We start from the raw sequence: 25,482 nt of genomic DNA, 5'->3' as shown, positions 1-25,482 counted from the left end.
TTAGTTCTGAATGTATTATACAAACATAATTGATAAGGTCAGCATCGTGATTTTATTTTTGTTTTATGTTATTTTTTATTCTTAGGGTCTGCTCCAAATTTATTACACTTCATGCCCCCACATCTAATGATACAGTCACAGCAGGTTCTCAGGGACAACACAAAGTCACTGGGCCATCAAGGTTTTGCCACAGATAATGGCATTTTGCGATCTCTTCACCAGCATCGCAACAACATAGGCTATAGGACTACTTTCCAGGTGAGAATTCAAGCAGTTACAAAAATTGTCAGTGGAACAATTATTGTGTGAGCTGTTTTCCTTCCTTTATTTTAAAGCTACAGATTTTTGTTGGTTGTTTTGTGCTTGGATGAATACAGTAATTGCACCTGCTCTGAGCAAGTTGACTATGTGATAACATGCCATGTTTGTATTCAGGTTCAAGTAATGGCCAGCTACCAGCTATAGTGACTGATATTTCATGGTTTTGCTACTGTTTCTGGCATCATATCTTGAAATAGGACATTCCTTCTTCAAACCACATCCTTTCATGCTCACTTGTTATTCTTTTCACTGCTGACTTCTGCAGTTGACAGTGTCATGAAACACTGTATAGTATATAGAAACTTGTCCTCATTGATCTCTCATTTTCAGCTGCGTAATTAATCTGTTGGTTCAGCCATGAATAATGAAATAATGTTTTAGGGGAGCAGTGGTATATGAATTAAAAAATTTCTGGATTTAATCGTTTTCTTTTTTACTTTACACATACAATTATTGTTCCATGATGTTTGCTTGCTATCTGATACAGTGAGCCTAGTGGAGCTATGTTTTGAACTCCACAAGTATGGTTTTTGATTGTTTGTTAATATTACATCATCATCATTTTCTTTGAACACCAACTTGGTTAGATTTGGGGAATATGGGAAGATGGGGGACAACAACCATCTTGTTTCTGACCAAAAGTGCATGTACTTATGAAGCATAAAGAACAGGATCATCTTGTCATGGTGGAGAAATCGGTCTCTAGTTCACCATTTCTTATAGATGCCACAAAAAATGTGTGTTTAAGTTCTGGTTCCCATTTCTCCATGGTATGAACTCCAGATACATAATTCCATCAATGTCAAGAAACATAATAAAAAAGCTGTTGAAATTTGAACTTGGAAACTGCTTGAATGATTGAATTCTGCTCAGTGTTTCCTCCCCATACTTAAATGTTAACATGTTTAACTTATTGCAATTATTTTTCCTGATTGAAATGGAGATTTATTTTTACTTACTGTTCTTTTAAAGACTGTCATTATTTTGAAAAACAGAGATGACGCGTGACCATACTTCATTGCGTTGTGTCTGAGGAGATCAATTATTCCTGTTCAAACAATTGTAAACTAATGCTCTGTTGCTACATTATGTTGCCATATGCCACAAATGAGATTACTGCAGTCATATGTTCAAAGGAACATTTTGGCTTGATTTTAGGAGTCAAACGATCCTTATGTTTGTTGTTATGTAATTAAGAATCGTTCTGTATCCATTTTTTGGTATGATGTAACAGAACTATATAGTCCCATTTGACTCACTACAAGTGCACTTCCTGGGAAGTAAAATTTTGATTTTGATGGATAAAGTATCCATTTGTATATGGTTGGCATTATACAGGGTGATTCAAAAGGTTATTATTTCAGCGGTATGTTATCAGACTTCCCTACATTCAGTGACCTCGACTGACTCAGGATAACTTCGGAGGACATGGATTTTTATTCGAAAGTTGTTCTCTCTGAGTCCCTCTATACGCTCCTTCAGTTTGGCCCTAAGCTTTTGAATCACCCTGTATAGATGGAGTTATATTGTGCAAAAAATTGGTGAGGGAATGTGGTGGCAATCCAGATTCTTTGTTGAATACACAGTTATTACAGTTCATCCACGTTTTCAGTTATTCAAACTTATTTGTGTTATAGGGCCCATTGGTTGATCACCGATTGCCAGTGTCGGGGCAGTTTCCACTGCGACCTGACCTACTGATGGGATCCCGCTACGTTAACAATCGGTCTGCAGTTGGAAACTTCGGTCAACAGTATGGTCACCAAGGCAACTATAGCTGTCACTATAACAATTATAACAGCTACAGACAGTATAAACATCACACGGAGAATGAATCAGGAGACTATGATGAATATGCTGGCCTTATGACAGCTAGAGAGAAACATTGGCTGTTGAATATCCAGTTGTTGCAACTCAACACCAGTCAGCCTTATGTCGATGACTACTACTACAAGGTACAACAGTGTTTCTTCTTCTATGGCTCTCCGGTCCGTATTCAGTCCATGGCCTCCTCAATTCTCCTCTTACATTCGGTCCTCTGTTAGGTCCATCTGTCCGAGGCTTTGATTGAGGTTTCGAAACATCTTCCTTTTTACGGTGCAGGGTTGTTAGCCTTGCGACCAACCCCCAACCTGGAGGACCAGGGTACCTGCCTTAGTCTGACCTCTCCCCCTCGACCAATCTGGCTAGGGAGGCCCTACCAGTAGCTATGCTACCGCCAGCATAGCTCTTGGGATCACTGAGGAACTCAAGCCGCACCACCACGAAAAGGTGCAGGTACCATTAAGTGGGGACAACAGTGTTACATGTGTTAATAAGTACGTGACATAGAATGTATGTTCATATGAGTGAGGTTGCATTCAGTATTGTCTAAACCAAACCTTGGTAGACCAGTAATGGATTACTATATTTACGTTAATATAAGACTCACATTTATTTTCCAAATTTGTATATCCTAAATGTGGGTTGCAGCATATGATTGGAATGTTTTTTGTGATGAGGTAATTGGCCTGTATTACAGTTGATTATAGTTTTCGACATAGGGGAAAAATACATATATTTAAATAACTAAAAACGGCTGTTACACAGAAGAATGGGAGAATGGTACTGCATGAAATAATGAAATCTAAAATGTTTGGAAGGGCACATCATCAGTGTTTTATCAGTGGAGTGAGTTTTTGCTCTTGAATGGAAACTGTTGGATGTGGTGCATAGTTAAAAACTGTCAAATAACTTAACTGTAGCAGTAGCCAGTTAGTACAACTACATGAAAGAATCTGCACAGGAAAATTATGACTTTGCTGAAGTGAATGGGGTGGAGGTGTGAATATCATCAGTCATACTTAACGTTCTGGTAAAGATACCATCAACCTAATGAACACACACTATTCTCATGAATAAAAGTTAATCTGATGCTACTTGCTGTACTTAAAATTCCATTTTTGTGAGGTCATCATGTGTATGACAGTACGTGCAGAATGATCGATTCTCATGAAATTGCTACAACCAGTGTTTTGCACTTAAAAATATATAAGTCTGACTGGTTTTAGAGGGCAAATTAATTGTAAAACTTTAATGTGTCTTGTAAACAACCAGTGTCTTTTACACTTAAAAAGATTTAAGTCTGACTGGCAGTTTAGGGAAAATTGATTTTAAAATTTTATGTATCTTGTAATAAGATTTTATTGATTCTATGTTGTTTTCTTAAAAGTCAAGTGCAGCTTATACGCACATGTTTTGTGTGGCTTATATTTGCATAAATATGGTATTACCACATTAATATTTCAAAACAGATTCAACAAAACAATTTAAAACTTCTCTGCATGTGTGTTCTTTGACAAATTACTTTTTTATCCATTAATGTTTCACAGTTAACAGTACGGTTAACATTACCGGAACAGGCAGATTCCTGTAGCCATCAAAGTGTTACAGTAGGTTAACATATCATTTGCTTGGTATAAGGTCTTCCTTGTGTGGTTGATAGTTAATTGAGAAATTCCCGAAGATTCATCACTGTAATCATGCATCACCTTTTGAATGGTTTATTGAGCCAATCCAGTGCATTTCACATCTTAACAATGTTTCTCTATGATACATTTTAGTATTATCTTTCGGTCTACACCAAGTTATATTTTCCTAAAGCAAATGTTATTTTGAAAACAAATCTTGTTTTCCCATATCTTGTTTTAATTATAGGGATTGACATAAAGAGTGTGTGCGTATTAACTGCAGTGATATATGTGTTGGTTTATGGTGCATTGTTTATTTGTTCGAATGTAGACCTATCTTCTAATTGACAATGTTTGTAGGTGTTCTCCTCAAGACAGCCAAGGAAGAATAATAATGTTAATAACAAAAAAAGTGGTGAAATCCGTAATTCATATGGTCATAGAGAGCGGAGAGACAGCCACAGAGACAGGGATCAGAAATTTGATCATCAGCAGGGGACATCACGAGTGTACACTCCAGCACAGTTTGAAAACTCTCTGGGGAAACTTCAGGTATAGTATATGATTTGAAGCTTTTGCGGTGACGTAACACAATAAAATTTTCTCGGGTGATGACATCAGAACCCTGATGATGGGGACAGAGATGGTCCCTGAAGCGTCGGATTCATTGTTTAACCATCTGACGCGGCTGATCACCAGAGAAAATTTTATTCAGGTATAGTATTTTTCAGATTGTCATTCAATTTGATCCTATTATGGGAGGATAACATATATTTTGCTGGAGTAATAAATACTGTATTTACTTAAATATAAGATAACCCTTCATATAGATTGACCCACCTTCCTTTACAATCTTCAGTTTTCAAGAAAATATTACCTGAGGACGAGGAGCTTGAGGAGGATGTAACCATCCTTGGATCTACCTCACTGTTTGTTGTTGTTTTAGCCTGGCGCTCAGGTGGTTACAGCCATTTTTTTTACGTGGGGTATGTGTGGAGATATTGGGGGAAATTTTGATGGTGTGGGGTTGTCGGCGAGTAAGAGTCTCCGACACCCAGGGAATATATGTGGAGCAGAAGGTGAGGCAGATTCAGCACAGGTGGAGCGAATTCTCTTCTCTTATGTCGCTGTGATATTTCAGAGAAGCTTGCTTTTATTGTTTCTTAAGATACAAAAAAGATGAATATATTCCTAATTACACTTGTCGTAGGCAGCTCGATGATTCGGCTGTTGCGTTTGATAAAAATGTGTCTTCTCGGTGGAAGGAATAAAACTTGAGAGCCCCGTGACCACAGTTGCCATTTAAATACTCCTGCATTACGTAACCCGTTATTGAATTTGGCTTAAACACGGTGACCTGATTCCTTCCCCAACAATGGCAGGATTGCGCCTATAAGCTGTAATCAAATTCAATTGGTCCGTCACAGTAAGGTGATGGTCGTAATGCAGTCGTCACCCACATCTGGAAAGGGTGCATTCCATGTCTGGGGTGGCTCAAGTGCACTTTGTTTATGTTTCACTCCCTCCAGATGGAATGTCGAGGGTCTGGGAATACGCCCAAGCGACTGCGTGTGGCCACATTCTTTCAACTTAATATGTTTAACAGGACACAATTAATAAATCAATTAAATTTAGATGAAGTAAGGCATACCAAATATCGTCTAATTACACCTTATTCGTTTATATAAACCAGATTAATATGCCAAAGCCTGGTTTACCCTTCATCTCAAGGTTCAGCCCGTTCGGGAATCGAACTATGAACATGGACTGGCACAATGAGGTGGGCGGGACATGCAGCATGTAGGGGGGGGGGGTGTTTACAAGGTATTGGTTGAGAGGCCTGAAAGAGGGAGACTTCTAGAAAGACCTAGGTATAGGTTTGAGGATAACATTATGATGGACCTTAGGGACAGGAATTGATGGAACAGACTGGATGCAGCTAACTCAGGATAGAGTCCGGTGGTGGGCTTTTGTGAACACGGTGATAAACATTCAGGTTCCATAAAGAAAGTGGGCTGTTCTTTAACAAGCCAAGTATACAATCAACTTTTCAAAGTATATCCTGCAGTATAGAGTGTGTGAATGAGTGAACAAGCTTGTTGACATGAGGATGACTAATTGTGGGACAAAAATCCTAACCACTTTAGCTCAGTTGATAATGAAATCATTGCAGAAGAGTGCAAGTATATTTTTATCATCCACTGTTCTTTATTTGATTTGTGGAATTAGCCTTTGTACAGCAGGACAGTTACATCATTGAGATGTTTGTATGCCATTGTTATGTTGCAGGATGTCAAATCCTGAAGAGTTTGACACAGTAGTGGAAATAAATTAAATACATCATGTTTTAATTATGAGACTGCATTGTGTACACTTACATGAGACGTGTGAAAAATGGGGTGCACAACTTATTCAAAGATTCCAGCTATTTGAGAAAATATGGCAATTATTTTCAGGTGTTATGTCTGTTTGTCTTGTAGGTTGGAAGTGTTACAGCACCAAGGAAAGTGATAGACATGGATGTTGTCTCTCATGAAGGCCTTGACTCCACGTTACAATCACTGCAAAGAGACTCTCGCAAAGTGAAACAACTTCTGCTTGAAATAGAAAGGGTATGGTCTAAACTACCAGCATCTGGTGTGAACACTTTTAGGAGTTTTTCACATGTTCCAAATGCCTTTTTGCTTATACAAGATTATATATTGTTTAAATCTTGTCCGTCTAATCACAATAAATTCTTATTAAATATTAAAATATTACATTAATTAACATTTAAAATATTTAAAATATTAAATGATGTTCTTTATCGAAATATTAGATTTACATTAGACCAATATTTCGATAACGAACATCATTTAATATTTTAAATATTTTAAATGTTAATTAATGTAATATTTTAATATTTAATAAGAATTTATTGTGATTAGACGGACAAGATTTAAACAATATATATTTATTATATCACAATATGACGCAACTTTACCATCTTATACAAGTTTGTTAGTTTATTGTTGTTTTTTCTGCTGCTTAGAAGGCTGCCGTGCTCCTGGCAGTTCTGACACTCTTTCTGAACTTGGCCGTTACAAACGTGGTACAGGAAAGCAAAATCCATTTGTGCTTATAAAAATGTATTGCAGCAGTCTTAAATTCTGTTAAAAAATGCATGGCTGTGTAAATCATTAAATTATGTTGGCTGTTCCTGATGTTCCAGCAGTGGCTAGAAACCTTTGGGAAGTGGGAATATGTTTAAGAAGAGAAGTGAAGTCAATTACATGAGATTGATTCTTTCAAAAGCAGCAGAAAAATGTTTTCAGTGGTTTCCACTGTAGATGTTTTCGTAAGAGTTTCAGTATCTCTGCCTATTTAAAGCTGTACGAAATACCAAATTCATTTCCCACCTAATGTTGATCCTGTTCTTGCACATATTCTTTTAGTGAAATCAGAAAATAAAAAATGCCTGTGAATATTTTGCAGAGGTGTTTTGTCTTTGTGTTGCCACAGTTATACCTATTCCTCCTGCAAGTTGAGGATTTGACAAGTTCATTGCCTGAAGCAAAGGAATCAGTGGCTGAAGACAAGGAGGATCTGCTGCACAAAATTATCTCTTCATTGCTTGTGGAAGACCGATTGACTAGTTTCATGTGTGTCCACAAGGGAAAGGTAATGTATCTTAATATGACAGCACATATTACCGTATACTTTTACTGAGTTATGGTGCCTTATGTGGTATAATACGTATGATGTTCTTATTGGTAATGAATTTCTTTGGTTGGCGTTAACAGTGTTGAGCCTTTGTGTTCTATCACCAGGCAGTTATTATGCATTCTATGTGTGAAATTAGTACATATAGTGCTGATCGTGTTTGTCTGTGTCTGTCTGTCTGTCTGCCCTCATGTTACAACTTGAGAACTGCTGGACATTTGTTATGGATGTTAATGCCATTTGAAGCTACCATAAACTCATATAGTTTAGTTTCCTGCAATTGGCAATACTGACATGGCAGTTGCATGAACTTCTGATGTTCTTTGCAGTATAGGGTCCTGAAATAATGCATGGTAACAGATATTTGGAAAGTGTGCAACTTTTTAGGCAGTAATTATTTGTAGAATGTAAAATAACATGGCAGATGCATGAAATGTAAGCAGTAAAATCTCTTTACTTCAGTATTGGTTGATTCAAAGTACTTTTTAATTCAAGGTAAGTGTCATTCCCTGACCATAAATATATGATTTTTTATGTTTTTTAATGTGGTTAACTTAAACTACAGTTATTTTTTTTTAATTTGAAGCTATATTCCAGCCCTGCAAGTACTAAAATATGAATAATTCAGAATTGTTATACAGCGTCTTTCTTGTAAAAGTCCACAGTGTTTGCCATTGGCACTTGCATGCATCTCTGAAACTTTCCCACAATTATGAAGGTGTGTTGTTGACCTTGAATGCACATGGAAGAGCAGCTACTGGTTGTTTCTGGGTAGATACTGTCAGTGTTTGTAATTGTCTTCAGTTTGCTGTTTTTAGATTTAACCCCATTACAGTAAAAGGAAGTCATTTCCAGCAATTCCAGTCATTTGAAATATTGTACTAACTAACTAACTAGATGGCTTACTGAACCCGAAGGTTCATCACCGAATTAACCAAACCCTCCACCAGATTCTGTCCTGGCCCAACAAAATCCAGTCTCCTTGGTCATGCCAAAGAGAATATTGTATTGACACCTGTGAAAAATGATATATAGTTACGACGCTGTTACATCTTATAGTATGATTGATTTAATAAGCTCCTGAAGGCTGTGTTTTATGTTTTGAAAACTAGGATATATTTTTATGTTTTTTCATAATTTGTAAACCCACATATTTTTCACTATTATATGTGTTTCACTTCTTTTAATAATTCTTTACTGTTTATAATTATCATTATAATACTTCTGAATTACACTAATACAAAATTTTAATCTACAAATTATTGTCTTGAGCAGTAACTACTACAGGATAAGGCAGAAATTTCCATTATTTTATCTCATTATTTTAAGGTTTTGGTTTTCTTCAGATAAATACAATTTTCCTATCATGTATGGCACTGAGAATGCAAAACACAATTCTTTTTGGGTATATGAGTATATTTTGTTAAAATTATGAGCATGAGATACTCATTCTTTTTCAAATATAGAAAAGGAATGGAAAAGTGTTCTCCAGTTTTAAGTACCTATACATGTTCAAAATGTGTTCTTTTATGCCTCTCATTGGCTTTGATGATCATGTATTACATATGTAAAACTCTTATTACAAAGCTACTCAGACTGCAGAGGTCTGCATTTTATCATTTGCCAACTTTTTTGTACATTGAACAACCCTTGAGAAAATGAATGAAGTTTCATTTGGACATTATGTAAAGTAAGGATTGTATTGGATTGAAGCAAACTCAAATTTACCTTTGTCACAAATTCCCTTATTATGTGCCTTCCATCTGGTCTTTATAACTCTGGGTTGTAACAGTTTTGGTATAAGCTTCTCTGATACAAGGCCAGCTGGACTGGGAATAAGTTGTGATTCATGAACGATAAAGGTCAAGCTTGCCTAACAGCTATTTTTGTGGACCCCTAATAACATTTCATCAAAATAAATTTATTATTTTGAGAGATTATGTGAAGATGTGAATTTAACTTGGTATAATCCATTCATTTCATCCAAAGAATGAACAAAGCTCAATCAGAAAATTTGATGAATGGATACCTGTTTTGCCATCAATTTCCTTCAGAGTACTCACATCCGACGCACACTTATTTCAGTATTCTGCCACTATTGTGTATATTTCTGGAAGTCTTTCGGAATCACCTGCAGACAGCGTGTTTTGTTTTGAAATTGGACTCTGTTGTCTCATGCTTCCTTTTCATTGTTTCTTTGAATATGGGGAACAGTTATAAGCCACATGGTGACAGGTGAGGAGAGTTGACTGATTACACAAACATGTGCTCACAGAGATCAGCCTTACATTGCAACTGACAGCACTTGCCAGTGGAAAATCCTTCAGCACATGCATAAAGGCTTCTGTCACATGTGCCACCTGCCAGCTTTCCCATTTTCACAAATCCTCTTGTGGTGGCATCATTTACCAAACTTTTTGATCAAACCTTGAAAATGAAATGTATCTGACTCATGAAAGTCTGATTCTGTCTTGTTTCAGTTGCCATTACCAATATTGTAAAAGGTACACTGGTATTAACATGTCAAACCTTTCTGTAGGTCAGAATACTTGTTTGTTCTGCTTCAGCAATTTAAGTGAAACAGATAAAAACATGTAGTGCATTGTGGATAGAACTTTTCTGCCAGGTATACATGTATTTTTGTTTATTTTTCTCTCTCTTTATATTCCAGAATTAGAAATGTATCAGTTTATCTTTCTTACCTCAAATTATAGCATGAAATCTATTGAGAATAATGATATAATATTTGCTTGGTGTCTCTGAAGCTTCTGATGTTAAGATTGCTGCCACATCTTACGACACTCAGCGAAGAAGAGGGACGCTGCTTGGTTCAGATGTGGAGAATAATATTCCGTGGGCTAGTAACCATTGGAAAACGGGACCAAGCCAGTGATGAATCCGTGCTTCCTCGTTTCTACCCATATTTGAAGGCATGGCTGAATAGAAGCCAGTTCCCTGCCCTGCTGGAGATAGCACATAGTTTACTACCAGGGTCAAGAGATTCATCTAGAATCACATCTCCAGTTACATGTGTACTGCCTGCCAAGAATGTGCTTATGTATGCATTAGGCAACAAGGTAATAATATCCTTTACATACATATTTTCTTTCCTTCAAAGTTACATTTACGAAGAAACTAAAAACTGGCAGAATTTGGGTAATTCTTTCTGCCATGCAGTTCGAAAATTTTTGTCCAGACTACTGCTGTCTAAAAGTAAACAGATTAAGACGTACAAAACTATAATTACCTGTTGTTTTGTATGGGTATGGAACTTTGGCTCTGACATTGAGAGTGTGGAAACAGGGTGCTTTGGAGAATATTTGGTCCTAAGCAGGCTGAAGAAACTTGCATAATGAGGGGTTCCATAATTTGTATTCCTTAGCAAATATTATTAGGATGATCAAATCAAAAGGTTGAGAGGGGCTGGGCATGTAGTGGAGGTGAGAAATTTATACAAAATTTTGGTTGGAAAGCCTTAAGGGAAGAGACCTGTCGGAAGACGTGGGCATTGATGGAAGAATAATATTAAAATGAATCTTGGTTAAGAAGGGTTTGAGGATGTGAATTTGATTAATCTAGCTCAGGATAGGGACTGGTTGCTGGTTCTTGTGAACGCAGCAGTGAACGTTTGGGTTCCACAAAGGGCAGGGAATCTGTTGACAAGCTGAGCATAGTGTTAGCTTCTAAATAGGAATCTTCACCTTGGGGTTAATTTATTTAGTCCCTGGATAATTTCAACTTTCAAGGGATTGAGATCTACCTCCTATATTGGACCCAACTGACTTGGTTGTTCATTTGATGATGGAAGCAGAACCAGCTTTTGAAACATGGTTTTTTTAAACTGAGATGAAAATTTTCCAAGAATAGACGTAAGTTTTGCCACAGTTGGTTTATTTGCATTGTCATGGCCATTTGTTGTTATTCAGCATTTTCTGCAAAACTGTAAACTGAAGTTTATGAGAACATGACGTTTACTATCAGCGCATAGAGCACACATTGAGCATCTCCCAGTGACACAACGACACATAAAGACAGGTCACAGGTAGAGACAAATAAAAGGAATTGCTAAATCTTGTCACAAGAAAGTTGGAACATAAAAAAATTTCCCTTCAACACTAAGTCAATATTTAACATTTGTGTGGTTGTTAAATTTTTGTACATAAAACATGGATGAAGCCCAATACTAAGCTCAAGAAAATAATATGTTAGATGTGATCTGAGGTTTTCACAGTGGTATAAGTTCAGATTATCTTCTGAGTTTCAGCACTATAGTCATGAAAGTGGTTACCAGTGGAAACCGGGTTGAAGAAAAGAGTTGAATCAAAAGTATAATAATTTTATATGTAAATTGATTTTGTGTTTTAAGCACTAGGACAGAGGTCTGTAATGACACAAAATTTTAAATGTATTACTTGTGTGTCAGTGAAGTTCTGTGAGGTGTGATAAATCTTGTGGTTTATAGGTCAGTCTTTGTGTGTAATAAATAAAAAAAATATGGGTCTGAACAGATTTAATCTGCACTTCAAGCAGCACAGGTTTGTTGTAGTGCTTTTATTTTCACCAAGTGTATGCAACACATTTTTCATGTCTTAAGTGCAGTCAATCTGTTCACAAAGTTTGCACATGTTGCCAAAACACTATTACTAAGGGAAAAATATTTGCAAATATTTCTCCCTTTGAAAAGCACATTACTCTTCTCTTGTATGTGACTTTGGTCAGTAAAGTTAGGATATGCTTTTTGGATCTTATCAAGGTGTTGTATAGTTTTGTCATTCTTATCTGGGTGGTCAGTATTTTGTCACAAAAATGTCAAAATATCAACACAAGGAAAGTCTACCACATTGTTTCTTCCCAGTCATTGGATGCGTGCAGCAGGCAAAATACAAACTGATCTTGATTGAAGTGTGGTAAGACATCCATTGTCACAAGTATGCAGCTATGACAATTGAAACTAAATTGTTAAAACTAGCCAAAGGTGATATGTTTACGTTGGCCATAACTGGTGTCATGTTTTTCCAACCGAAATTCCATAGGCATTATATAATGTAACTGGGCTTTCATTACCAATAAGTGAAAGCTTATACATTTCCCTATACATCAGTAGAGAAAAACAGCTTTTTCCTCTTTTTTCACTTGAGATGCTGTTCAGCATATGACCCTTTTAATTGCTTTTAAATTTTAAAAATCATGTAACATATTTATGAATATAAGGACTTCTGTTGTTTTTATTTTTTAACTCATGGTATATTTTGATATGTTGTACAGAGTGTAATTTATGAAAAAGGGATTTGGTAATGTCTTTGTTTTTTGCATTGCTATTAACTTAGTACTTAGGAGATGTGAAATTTAGAAGAAAATCTTAAGACATGAATTCATGAATTACATTTGTAAATGTCTTAAAAGTCAGAATTAGTAGAGAGAAATACATGCACATAGATAGACACTTACAAATCATTACATATGTCAGTTATTTGTCAGCAGGCTAGTTCTCTATCTGACCAAAATTTTAGTGAGGCAGCAGCTACAGGCTCTCTCAAAATCAAGGAATTTTACAGTATTACCAAAATATGATGCACAGCCAATAAAAAATGGATGTGCTGGCACTATAGTGCCACACAAAGTTAAGTTGAAAAAGTGGATGTCCTTACTTCCATATAATTTTATGGAGTAAATTGGATTTTTGGTAGGGAGATATGTTTCATAATTTAAATAAAACTTGAATGATAGATGTTTCAAGTAGTGATATTAAACTGTGTTTTTTCTAATATCTTTTCCCTTTAAATTTTGAATACAAAGTATTGAAACTTGCAGGTTTTCATATATTGTTTTATTGTTACAAATAGTTTGGAATTTCATCGTTGGCTGCAATGATGGAACGCGGAGAAACATTATATCCCACTTTGGAAGAGAAGCAGTGCCAAGAGTGGTCATTGTTCATTACAGCCCTGGTGGAAGCGGTGGGATTAGTTTCATGTCTTCATTCTCTTCCCACACCTATTGAGCCAATGGACACCACGTTGTTGAACCGGCACTTGGGACGTTACTGTAGCTTACATATTGAAAAGTATGCAGTATTAGAACGTGTTTTTACAGGACATCAGAAAGTTGAAGAAGAGAACAAAGAAAGTAAAACAAACTCATAAGAGTGTGATTAGTTCGTGGTGATATGAACTGATAAGTGGTGTTGCAATTCTTGGCTCATTGGATAATCTGGTTGTTACTGTTACTGATTGCTATGGTACTAGATCTTTAAAATGAAAATGACTGTGGCTGTTCAGAAAGAATGTAGTTGTGTTACTACACCAATACACATTACACAGAATATATAAAGATGCTTTCTTGAAACTTGGAACCTCTGATATCATAAAAGAGTATATTAGCATTATTACTGCAGCATTTACTTGTATCCTGCTTGGTTTGTTATGTTTCTATGAATGATACATTTTTTAATAAAGAGGTTACATATTTAGAGAAAGCATTTATTAATGTATATTGCAGTACCAAATGTCAAGGTTCCTGTAAAGAGGTAGAATAGCAGTTGGTGTTGTGATGCATTAGTTTGAACGGAACTTATTTTGATCCATGAGAATGCTTAAAATTAACAGTGGGAGTTCTATGCCAATGTTTTTATTTGGTTTTTTTTCCTTCCAGCTTTGTGGTCTGTTATGATTTAAATGTGACAAAGCAGGGAGCAAGCCTTATATGCAGTTTCTTAATCAGTATATAGAAAATTAAAAGAGGACTTCTTTTAAGTGAACATATAAATGACTACTATGTATTTTATTTATTTCATAAGCACATAAATGAAATACAAAAGAAAAATTCTGCTTTTAGTTTATATTTAAGGCATGCGAAGGTAAAAGTATCTCGGAATTGAAGGTCCATTTGTTTTAATTAATCACAGATTCATAAATATCTTATTTCAAGTGCTGCTCTTAAGTACAGTATGAAATCATATTGCACAATTTAACATCTTCACTTATCTTGTTATTGTACTCTTGTACTGTGAGAAGAACATTTATAGTATACCTTTCTCAGAGGCAGAAATGTAACTAAGTTTTATTCCATCACTCTCCAGTAAACTGCTGTACGTACTGCTCTAAAATTCCATATTAAATATTTTCATAACAGTATTTAAGTCTTAAATGGCATGTATATATATCGTCAGAATTTCACAATTTAAATGAATTTAAAAAAGTCTTACATAACAGCATAGAAAAAGCCTAAATACATCATTCAGATATGCACAGTTATATTCAAGCTGTGATAGATTATAAACAATGAAATGACATTTCTTATTCAGATTTCCTTATTTTTAACAGATGTCTTTATCATCTAAAGCTTGAAGTTTATGTGTATATTTTAATTGGCATGTATGTCCAAACTAGTAAGAACTTTGGCTTTATCGTAGATTTTTCAGGATGCTTCATACATTGTCAGAACTTCAATATTATATCCTCAGACACATTAAATAAAGAGTTTGTTATGTCTGTGGTACAGTTACAGGGTAGTTCATTTAGAATCACTGTTTTTCTGATGTGTTAGAATTATTACAGAAGTACAGAATTTTTAGTACTATTTGCATAAAACTGATTTGTTTGTTCTGTATCAACTTTTTCATTGAAATGGACTACACTGTGTTCTAAGTTACAATTTTTCAAAGACTTCTTTTATTTTCTTTGGGTTTGGACAATTCAAATAAAAATGATAAGTTTTGACTTGAATTTCTATCTTAACATATTTGGTTCTGTGGAGGAATAGAACCAATTTTTCATCAGTACATATATGTGTTACTTTTTGAAATGTACTGTGATGTACTTATGAAAACAGAATGATAAAAATTTGTAAGACTTGTTTTCATAAATGTTCCATAATATAAAGAACTGTGTACTAAAAATGTTAACCAGAACTATTTGAACTCAATAGAAAGGTTTTGGACTGAGGCATTATAAATAAAAAGAAATCAGTAAGTAATCATGTTCATTTTGTAAGTACCCAAGTGTATTGTACTGTATAATGAATTCTTCTCAGGCTACCAGACATGTGAGGTGTTTTCTTCATTAAATCACCTTACATGGTTGGTAGCCCTAGAAGAATTTATTGTACTTAGTAGTCGTGAAAACTTCATATCATACATACATTGTACTGTGTTACTGTTTTCCGGGTCTCAAGGCATTTGTAAGATTTGAGATTTTCACAGCGGTGAGTATGAAGATTTCTGTCTTCTGGGTTGTTGCGCTGTGTAGTCTGGTCGATGTTTACCAACGTTTCAGAGGTCATACTGCCTCCGTCATCAGGGCGATTCTAAATGTACGAAGATTTCTGTCTTCTGGGTTGTTGCGCTGTGTAGTCTGGTCGATGTTTACCAATATTTCAGAGGTCATACTGCCTCCGTCATCAGCCCTGTTTCCTTCAACTTCCTATCCATATTATTCCACTAAGTTCAAATATATTAAATTTCCTTTGTTTAATTATGCATTATTTCATCTGTACACCCAGTTTTATTTAAAGTTATTGACCACATTTAGTGTTTTGATTCACAGACCTTTGGAATTGTCCATGTTGTCTTATAACTCAGTCAATTTTTCTGAGGCTTTTTGTTTTGGAAGCATTGTTACTATCATCAGGGTCTGCAGTGGCCGCGTGGTCTGAGGCATGGGCCTTGTGCTGCTTGGTCGCTGGGACCGTGGATTCGAATCCCACTCAAGCCATGGATGTCTGTCTGCATTTCTCTCTGTTGTGCTGTCCTGTGTATAGGTAGAGGCCTTGTGACGGGCCAAGCAGTCCTACCGAATGTCTATAGATCGAGCCAACGAAAAGTTGGGGCCCGCAGTGCTCAGGCACTAGAAGAATGGGTCGTTCCCAGTACCCAGTTACTATCATCTGTTTACTTGCTGGGCCTGCAAACTTCACCAGAGCTGCATTAGCCTTCATTTTAAGGCTTCCTGTTGGGCCTTCTGAGGTTGTATGGCAGTACTGTTCATTATTCAACAAGGAGCCATTTACTTTATATTCTTCCATCCCTGCTTTTTCAGTGCTGAATATGGGCTTTGCAGGGGTTGTCTTAAGGTGTGATGGAAGGATTGCATTGTAGTTATGTTACATGTAGATTGAGTCTTGAGAGATCAGTTGGTTTATTATGGTATTCCTCAATCTGTATATGAATATCTCTTAAAAACATAGGACATAATTCCCATCCCAGCCATAATTATTGCATTCAGTGCTCAAAAACAAAGTGAATATGCAGGCTCTGTTTATAGGCATTTCCTGTTGGAGGTGGGAACCAAAATGTTTCATTTAAAAATATTTAGATCCATGTCATCCTGAAAGGATTAAATCGTTTTTCTGATCAAGATGCAAACATTTCTTAATAATTTCCCAGATCCTTTGTAAAATTGAACATACGTATCATACTACAGAGCATTTCTTGTTCCAAAGAATTTCATTGTTTTGATGCTCACTTATGTTTTATTATTATTAATACAGTTGTTACTTTTACCTAAAGATCTATGTTTTTGCGCCAAAGTCAAAAGCAGCCGAGATTTCGTGCTGCAACTTTAAGCCCAAGAATGAGACTAGCTTACTAAAACACAGTCTTGAGAACAACTTTTTTCTAAGCTATTGCCGCATCTGCTCCACAGTTAACGTTACTAAGAACATATGCGCCTCTTGAAGATTGAACTATTGACAAGCATGTTACACATTTTACTTATAATACTAAAGAACTGATACATTGTACCTCAAACGGTTGTACCATTTCTATCTTTATGTGAATAAGAATGAACTGTAATGGAAGTTTAATCTATGGTAAGTTTTATTGCAAAGGAAACGCGTCATATCATGCCGCTACACGAATCAATATTTAGAACATGACCGTCTTCTAGGTTGTTACCAACGATTCATAGGTCCTTGCTGCTTCCATCATCAGCGACCAGACTACAAGGCACAATTACCCAAAAGACTGTCATCTTTGAACTCACCGCCGTGAAAACCTCAAACCCTCCATATTTAGAAGGTTTGCCAACTTTACCATGTGTGCGCTGTGTGTAATTGTGTGGGTGGTGCGGGGTGCAGCTTTGAATTAATCGTTGCGAATATTGTGATGAATGCGTGTATTAATCAGCTTTGATGTTGTTTAAGTGTGTTTGCGTGGAAAATTAAAACAACCAACAGTTTATCCTGGCTATTGAATAACGTAAGCCGGATTTCAGGGTGGCTGAAGTCCAAATTTATAGTTATTCTAAATTCAGTCTTCTTACAACTAGACAAACCCACCTTGCATTCCGAAATATCCTGTTGGGCATTCCGGCTAAGAGTTATAGAAGATGGTGTATTAATTTGTATTGTTTAATGTAAGGCGTTTGAGGTTAATACATGAAACGTTTTGAATCAGGAGACAAGTTTAATTGAACTCTTTCTAACCTCACTTTCATGTATTTAATCGAGTTTCCAAGGTGTTAATGTTTATTATTTGTATTGTTGTTACAGAAAATTGTTAGGCTAGTTTTATCATTCTGTCATTATACTTTTATTTCTGAAGAACAATCTTGTAACTTGCCTGCAGGTTTACTTACTCAGGATCTAGAAGATCCTGACAATGTATGAGGAAATTAGAAAAAGAAGAAAAGGAAACGTTAGTGAGCTACAGCAATCCAGAGTCTAGGAATGTCCCGTCAAGATAAGAGCAAGTCAGGTGGCTTTGTAAGTACTGTGATTTATTTTATGTATATATATGCATTAGGATTAATAACTAGATAAAAGTTGAATTACTGTCAGATTAGGAGATTTAGGTAGATTGCATTTGTTGTAACTGCAAGTAAACTTGAATTTAGAGACTTGTATACATGGTCACAATTTTGTAAAACTTTCTTATGTATGCGTGAGGTATATTTGAAGTTTATCCTTATTTATACTTTTCTGTCCCACCAGATAACAAGTTGGTTATGGCATATTTTGATGTAATTAAACACTTCACTGACAGATGTCTGTAGTTGTACTTGTGAAGTTTAAGCATGTCCTTTGCTCAACTTTGCTTGTCTTTATACACAGTTCATATTTCTCTAGTAACTTTGAATTTAGTTAAGTAAAAGCATGGGACTTGGTATTGTCAACATTCCTGTTTCATATTCAGGAGATCCACAGTTCAAGTATCTAGCCTGACAGATGGTTTTTCCCTGTCACTTCAGGCTTATACTGGAATAATACTTTAATTTAGGCCACAATCACTTTTTTATATGTCCTTTACAATTCCTTTTTTCATTAAATCATTCAGTGATATATAATCTGAGCTACTGATAGCATTATCAAACATCTTGGAAAACTGCCTGTGCAGAATTGATTTTAGGATTTTATTTCTGGTGTATTGGGAGCAGATTGCAAAAAATGTGAAATCTGTTTTGAATGGTTATACCAAAAATTATATGAATTTGGTTATTTTTAGTGGTTTGAAGGGATTATTTTAGTGTAGTGGTATGCAAAAGCACAACCTGGCAATCCCATAAGCTAGGAGGCTGTTCATATGCCCCACTTTCAACTTTTGAAGGAACTGACTCATTTTCATTAACTTTTGCATGTAATTGGAGGTTCCCCAACTTTACACATTTTAATATCCAAAAACACATACCATTTATAACAACATGGCAGACACATGAAAATGTATGGTGGGAGCAACAGTTGAGCCATTAGATGGTACATGATTATAGATTTTCAAGAAATATGTAATCTTTGTGAAGGTAATTTTTTGAAGACTGTAAAACAACAACATGGCAGTTGTGCAAAGATTTTCATTTGGCTTTTAGTTCAACTGTGATTGCTTATAGACCATTGGAGCTTGACTTTTAAAATTTGATGGACAGATCATAAACTTGTCTGTAAATTGTGTATGAACTATTATTTATACCTGCTTGAAACCAGGGCTGCATTAGAGTCCTTTCAGGCCATAATCACTTCTGTTTCATAGGTTCTTTGGTGGACCCATTTTTATGGGTTTATCAGTTTTTGTGGATAGATTGGTGATCAAAATTATCTTGAATAATTTTTTTAGTTAGTAAAATAATAATATATGTGACATTATGATATGTTGGTCACTTGTATGTGCGTTATGCTGCTACCTTTAGTATGGATAATCCATGTTACATCAGCTGAATGAATTTAGAAAATGTTTTATGAGCACATGGAATAAAGAGTTCTTTGCCCAGAACTTACACATGTGATTACAAAATATTGCAGTGTGTGAATGGCCTTTGATCACTAAGCTGATTGTAATGTTCTTATCTTTTGTTATTACAAATTAACCTTTTAAAAATGGCTGTAGCTGGGCAATATAAAATAAGGGTATGAAGAAAAATTCCCATGTCCTTCACAGTGTATGAGAAATCAGGTGGTTAGCATGAAGTGATGCCACTGTATGAGAATTATTCAGAAATTTGGCAAACCTTAATTAACATTTCTGAAAGTTACACACAACCACCCGCAGATGTCCGTGAAGCAATGTTCTGACAGAGAAGCTTAACGAATCTGATGTGCACCATTTGGAATGATGTTCCGCAGAAGACAAGCATTGTAAACAAGGATTTGCAAGGAGTCCAGGATTGACGTGTATACCATTGTGAAGTTTTAAAGTTATATAACGCACTTTTGCACCTTAATACATGTGACCTGTTTGGGGAATTGGAAGCAATGGCCTGAGGTCTCATAACATCTGGTTATAAAGAGAGTTGTGCGTGAAAGAGGAAACAATTTGTTGGTGGAATTGTCACTGATGTCAAAGTGACAGATTCCATACCCAATGCTTCTGTTGCATCATTGATAAACTTAATGTGAAGATAGATAAATGGCGAAACACACATGCCAGATTGAATGACTGATTCAGTTTTCGTGAAGATAGATTATTGTCCACAGAGGAAATTGTTTTGCTTGTCATTGTATTGGTTGCTGCATAGCCAGCAAATCTTAAAGAAACATATACTGATGAATTCCTGTTGTTCCTGCGTTTGTATGCAGAAAAAAAAATTGTAAGATATGCTCAAATCCCAAGCTTGCAAGCTGATCACAAGTTTACTGAATGTTTGCATTGCTGTAAGGATGCTAAAGCTGATAAAAGAAAAAGAACTGTCTTTATTCAACCATGGGACAACAATGCTCGTCTTCCCATGCGCTACTCTGCATTGATAATGATATTGCACGGAAAAGTCTTTCAAAGATGTTTATCTCTGGCGTTAATATATACCACTTTATGAAAAAGAAAAATTACTAAGTAGGATTTGAGGTTTCATGTAGTGCGTCTGAAGATGACTGTCTTCTGGGTTGTTGCGCTGTGTAGTCTGATAGAAGATGAATGTTTGTTATTGGTGTATCTTTTCAACTTAAGATTTATTAATTAACTCATATCTACTTTATGCTTATTAATCTTCCTCTTAACAAGATAAAGGAGTGAATTGCAATCTAATACAACACAAAGAAGACATAATTTGCAGGACTGGTGCTTTGTGCAATTAGAGGATGGGTTTTATGAGGTATGCCAGGATAACCTTGTTTTTCTTAAGAAAGAAAATCAGTATACAATTTTTTCTCATGTATGCATTTTAGTGTGATTACTATTTTTTCTCTCCCAACTTCACAGCATTTGTATAACTCTGGAGTGTGGTGTTTGTAGTGTTTGGAAAGTTCGTCTTTATCGGATATATGCGCAGTAAATGAGTATCAAGACCAGTAAAATAGCAAAGAACGCGCACGGAAAGTATCTGTGGGCCAAGCAGAGACATCGAGTCTCTGCGGTTAATTCTTGTTTATTTCGGAAGTCTGTCGCCGAGTCCTATTCTAGGCCATGGCATCTTATGAACTGCGTCTGACCGTTTCCAGAAAGTGAATTATTTTGGACTCATGTGTTCGCTACTTGCGTAGTACGACCTTAAATAAAGTCGTGATGCAGTGTTGTCTAAAAATAATGTCTAAGTGAATGAAGTTGTATTTGGCAATCAGCGTGAACGATGTGGTTGCTAAATTTTGCGAACTATTCCTGACTCTGCTTCAGAAGTTAGCCTCATTTTTATTGTTTAAACTTTGTGCCGTCTGCCCATCAGACTGTGATGAAATTGTGTACATGTGATTGGAATGAGGCATTGAAATCCAGAAATAATCGTTTATGTGCCCAGTATGTTGGCATGGATACGAGTATGTAGTCTGCGCGTGCGTGCACACAGGAAGATGGAATAGTCACGCGACCTGTATTAAAGTATTTATTGATGGTTACAATTGAATACAATTCGACTGGAATTTCATGTTGTAACCTGCTCGCGCCAGTCCGTCACTTATCTTTTAACAGTCGAAGTGCAAGGACGTATTTTTCACAAGTACAACTAGTGTTCATTGTCGAACACTACATGGCATCTTGTCCTCTTAACTTAACAGAATGAGTTCAGGGATTAATTTACAGATTCTCCTGTGCCAAACGAATCGACATTACATCGTCTGTAGAACCGTTGCTGGTCACTGCAGAAACATGATGAAAACGCATCGCTAAACGCGGTAGACATTTCCAACTTTTTCTGACATTGTTTTTGCTACCTGAAATTCGGACAGAATGGTAATGAAACCATTTCACATAAATTATTTGACAGTTATGTTGGTTTGCTAGTCGTTTTCCTGTAAAAGTAAATATTTTTTTTTAAAAAAACAATAGATTCTCTGATACATTTGATACATGTCTGCCGGTTGGTAGACATTTAACTTTAGCAAAGAAGTCCGTGTTACTGAATCCAAAAGTTTGCCACAAAGTTTTTGTGTTCGGATTCAATTTAGTCCGGTTTACGTGGGTCTTTCTGTTGGTAACCTCGTTGAGGCGACATGTCTGTCCCTCTCAGTATTATAATATAATAATTTTAAAAATACTTGTAAAGTAAAAGTAAATCTCTCCCACTATACGCCATGTAGGAGCTTAGGGGGAGAGGCGGTATAGCACCTACTCATTCTTTACCTGGGCGACAGATGGGGGTGAGTGGTCAGCGTCACGCCCCGGCCGGCTTTACCCCCGGGGAAGGACCCCCGGTAACCATTGGACAGGAGGCTGGGTGAGCCCCAGAGTAAACGGTACGAATCATGAAAATGTTTGTTTGCAATGTTTTCGCCCCGGTTATTTTATCTCGCCAAGGTCTAGATGTTCACCTTCTGACACGACGAAATCAACCGTACATTGCTCGAAGGAAAACATGAACAGAGCCAAGTAAATAATTTATATTCCTGGAAATGGAATATTTATCTGCAACTATCCCATTAAAAAACGTCGTGATATCTTTGAGATAATCTGGCGTTTAAGATACATCGGGGTTATGTTTGCTTGGAGATAACCCGAGATAACCCGAGGTGATCGACTTGAGGAATTCGGGGGGGGGGGGGTTATGGAGGCAGTAACATGTTTGGGTCCCGGGTAGGTCGCAGGGTCACAAGGAAGAGGCACTGTGGCCCACTTAGCGTCCATTTCAATTGGGACTAAGGCCCATTTCCTTGAAAATTAGCGTGAACACGGACACGAAACAGTAATCGGCTCCAGGGGCAAGAATCCGTGAAGCCGACCGGACTTCCACACCTCTCTTGGTGTTTGAGACCAGGTCTGAGCCTAGCTCAGCCAGGGGGCCAAACAGAATCCAGCTTCTGAAACGTTGTGATTATAATATTTTACAATTTAGACGATGGGCGAAGTCCAAAATAAAATAACTGTACTATCGTCAGAGACCTTCATAAAAATTGTGGGTTTGGAGATGTAATAATTCTTTTATGTAAGTTCTTGGGGGTCTTCATTGTATGCATTCTTCGCACGCGGGGCACAAATTAGACACGTCAAGTCTGTTTAAAATCTCCGAAACCACTTCACATATTTGGATTAAACGTCGTGTTGGGGGCGGGCTACTTGGAGTTGCGTGAATTTAATTTTGTTTGTGCATGAAACTGATTTAGAACATTTTGGCATTTCCACGTAATTGCAGGATGGTACATGACATGTGAAAACTTTTATGTTTTTAACGTCTGTATGAAACATATTTTAGTTTGATACAGATAAAACATTAAAAATAATTGTGTACGAGATGCAAATTATCAGAGTAAAAAAAAATATGCGGGTGCCAACTCACATATTGGCCATGAACTAACTAATTAACCACTTTGCGCCTGGATGACACCATTTTGTTGGCGTATCTCGGAATTGTGAAGAATTCAATTTTGCCATTTCGGGTTGATTTGTTGCGTGACCGAATTTGCTGAAGAATAAACTGTGGTTTGCAGACTTTATTATGTTTTGTGTGCATGGAAAAGGTTTTTTCACACGCTGAGACTGTCTTCAGTAACCACACACGTGGCAAGAAGCATCTGATGTCTCTTATTTTGTTTCATCTGTTTGACACGTCGCGTCACAAGGAAAGTGCTAACATTGCGTTAATCGTATACGAAAAAAAAAACGTGAATATTTTATTTTTAATTAAAAGCTGTAAGATGGTAAAGTTGCGTCATATTGTGATATAATAAGTATATATTAAATCTTGTCCGTCTAATCACAATAAATTCTTATTAAATATTAAAATATTACAATGATTAACATTTAAAATATTAAATGATGTTCTTTATCGAAATATTCGATTTACATGAGACCATCATTTTTCAACACTTAATAAAATAAAATAAAATCAATACACAATATAATAAGATACACGTAAACGAATGTAAAACAATAAAAAAAAAGTGAAACATGAAAAATGATGGTCTAATGTAAATCGAATATTTCGATAAAGAGCATCATTTAATATTTTAAATGTTAATCATTGTAATATTTTAATATTTAATAAGAATTTATTGTGAGTAGACGGACAACATTTAATATATACTTAAAAGCTGTGTTGAGATTAGGCTCTTAGGGCAAGGTTTGGAAAACTGGAAGTCACCATTGCTGAATGCAAATAATTTTACTGGGCGGATCAGGGAAATTACGAAAAAGTTCTCGTTAATGAAACTCGGTTGGCATGAAGTTTTTTAATCGTGTTTTGTTTTTTACTTAGATTTTTTATGCTACAATTCTATTCCAGCGTTGGCCTCCTGTTATTGTAGATATTTTATAAATTCTATCCTGTCATAAAAATTGCACAGAAACATGTGTACATCGACTGGGATTTGAACTCGCGTATCCAATGAATAGTTCGCCTAAGGTCGATCGGTTGCCGCGATTGGCAAGTTCCTTAAAAAAAAAATGTAATAGTACTTCTTCCTTCTGTGCAGTATGAAACCAAGTCTTTCAGTTTTAAATGTCTAGGAAAAATTCTGATTTGAATTTTAATCGCATTTCGCGTAAAATAATATGTCAGTAACTTTTACAAATACCTGTTTATTCCAACAGATTCTTCCGGTCAGTAAGGTTGAGCGTTCTGATGGACAAATGTATGGACGTTTTTGTGGCGATGGTTGGTAGTTTTCCTCCAAGATCCAAAATTATCATTAATTCACTCGCACTACAGTTCTCACAACTTTACGTACTTCTGTCAGAAATTAATATTTGTAATTTACGTAAATCGGACATATCTTGTGAGACAAGGAAATATGGAATAATTCAGATAATTAAATTTTAATTTTGTATTTCAGGCAAGAGTTTGTTTTTTACTGCTGTAAATATGTTGTTACTGTTCCGACGTGTCAGGTTTGTACACGTAATCTTATATTTACTCCTGGTAGGTTGGTAGCTCTTCGATAGGGCCTTATCAAGCTTTGCGTGTGGCGAAGTGTACGTCTATCAACATTTCAGACTGTTGTGTTTCGTTTTTACATTACCAGCAGTGTGTTAACTAGAACTGTCCTGTTATGGTTTTGAATTCTCGTGGTGGTCTTAATGTTGTGATCGAATGAAGTAGTAGTTCGTGTTTGGAAACCCAAAATCATGACTGATACACTGAAAAGGAAAAAACCGTGGCTAGTGAAAAGTGAAAAATCTCAATCGAAAAATGAAAAGTCCCATTCCAAAAGTGAAAAGAATCAG

General features: G+C 36.1%; 2 protein-coding genes and 1 long non-coding RNA gene across 4 annotated transcripts in view; 2 read left to right on the top strand and 1 right to left on the bottom strand.

The window, feature by feature from the left end:
- The window catches only part of Patr-1 (Protein associated with topo II related - 1), a 27,502-nt gene extending 12,056 nt beyond the window's left edge, over nt 1–15,446 (top strand). The window contains exons 7-13 of the mRNA XM_022068118.2: nt 86–258; nt 1,959–2,276; nt 4,131–4,322; nt 6,251–6,382; nt 7,272–7,430; nt 10,238–10,549; nt 13,316–15,446. Coding sequence (XP_021923810.2) covers nt 86–258; nt 1,959–2,276; nt 4,131–4,322; nt 6,251–6,382; nt 7,272–7,430; nt 10,238–10,549; nt 13,316–13,615 — 1,586 coding nt within the window. The 3' untranslated portion in view covers nt 13,616–15,446. The remainder of the gene's footprint in view (nt 1–85; nt 259–1,958; nt 2,277–4,130; nt 4,323–6,250; nt 6,383–7,271; nt 7,431–10,237; nt 10,550–13,315) is intronic.
- LOC147872204 (uncharacterized) overlaps nt 1–25,229 on the bottom strand; it is a 26,848-nt gene extending 1,619 nt beyond the window's left edge. The window contains exon 1 of the long non-coding RNA XR_015537905.1: nt 24,834–25,229. This is a non-coding gene — a long non-coding RNA (uncharacterized LOC147872204). The remainder of the gene's footprint in view (nt 1–24,833) is intronic.
- The window catches only part of dia (diaphanous related formin 1), a 58,888-nt gene continuing 50,896 nt past the window's right edge, over nt 17,491–25,482 (top strand). The window contains exons 1-2 of one of the 2 annotated variants that reach the window (XM_087358883.1): nt 17,491–17,667; nt 18,037–18,173. In XM_087358883.1, coding sequence (XP_087215009.1) covers nt 18,138–18,173 — 36 coding nt within the window. In that variant the 5' untranslated portion in view covers nt 17,491–17,667; nt 18,037–18,137. Of the gene's footprint in view, nt 17,668–18,036; nt 18,174–25,210 lie in introns of those variants that run through there. The other variant, XM_087358882.1, reaches the window with a different exon arrangement.

The sequence above is a fragment of the Zootermopsis nevadensis genome, unplaced genomic scaffold, assembly GCF_977971745.1.
Source record: "Zootermopsis nevadensis isolate Lab colony 2312 unplaced genomic scaffold, Znev_1.0 Znev_ptg000030l, whole genome shotgun sequence".
Classification (NCBI taxonomy): domain Eukaryota; kingdom Metazoa; phylum Arthropoda; class Insecta; order Blattodea; family Termopsidae; genus Zootermopsis; species Zootermopsis nevadensis.
This window is presented reverse-complemented; position numbering and strand designations above follow the sequence as displayed.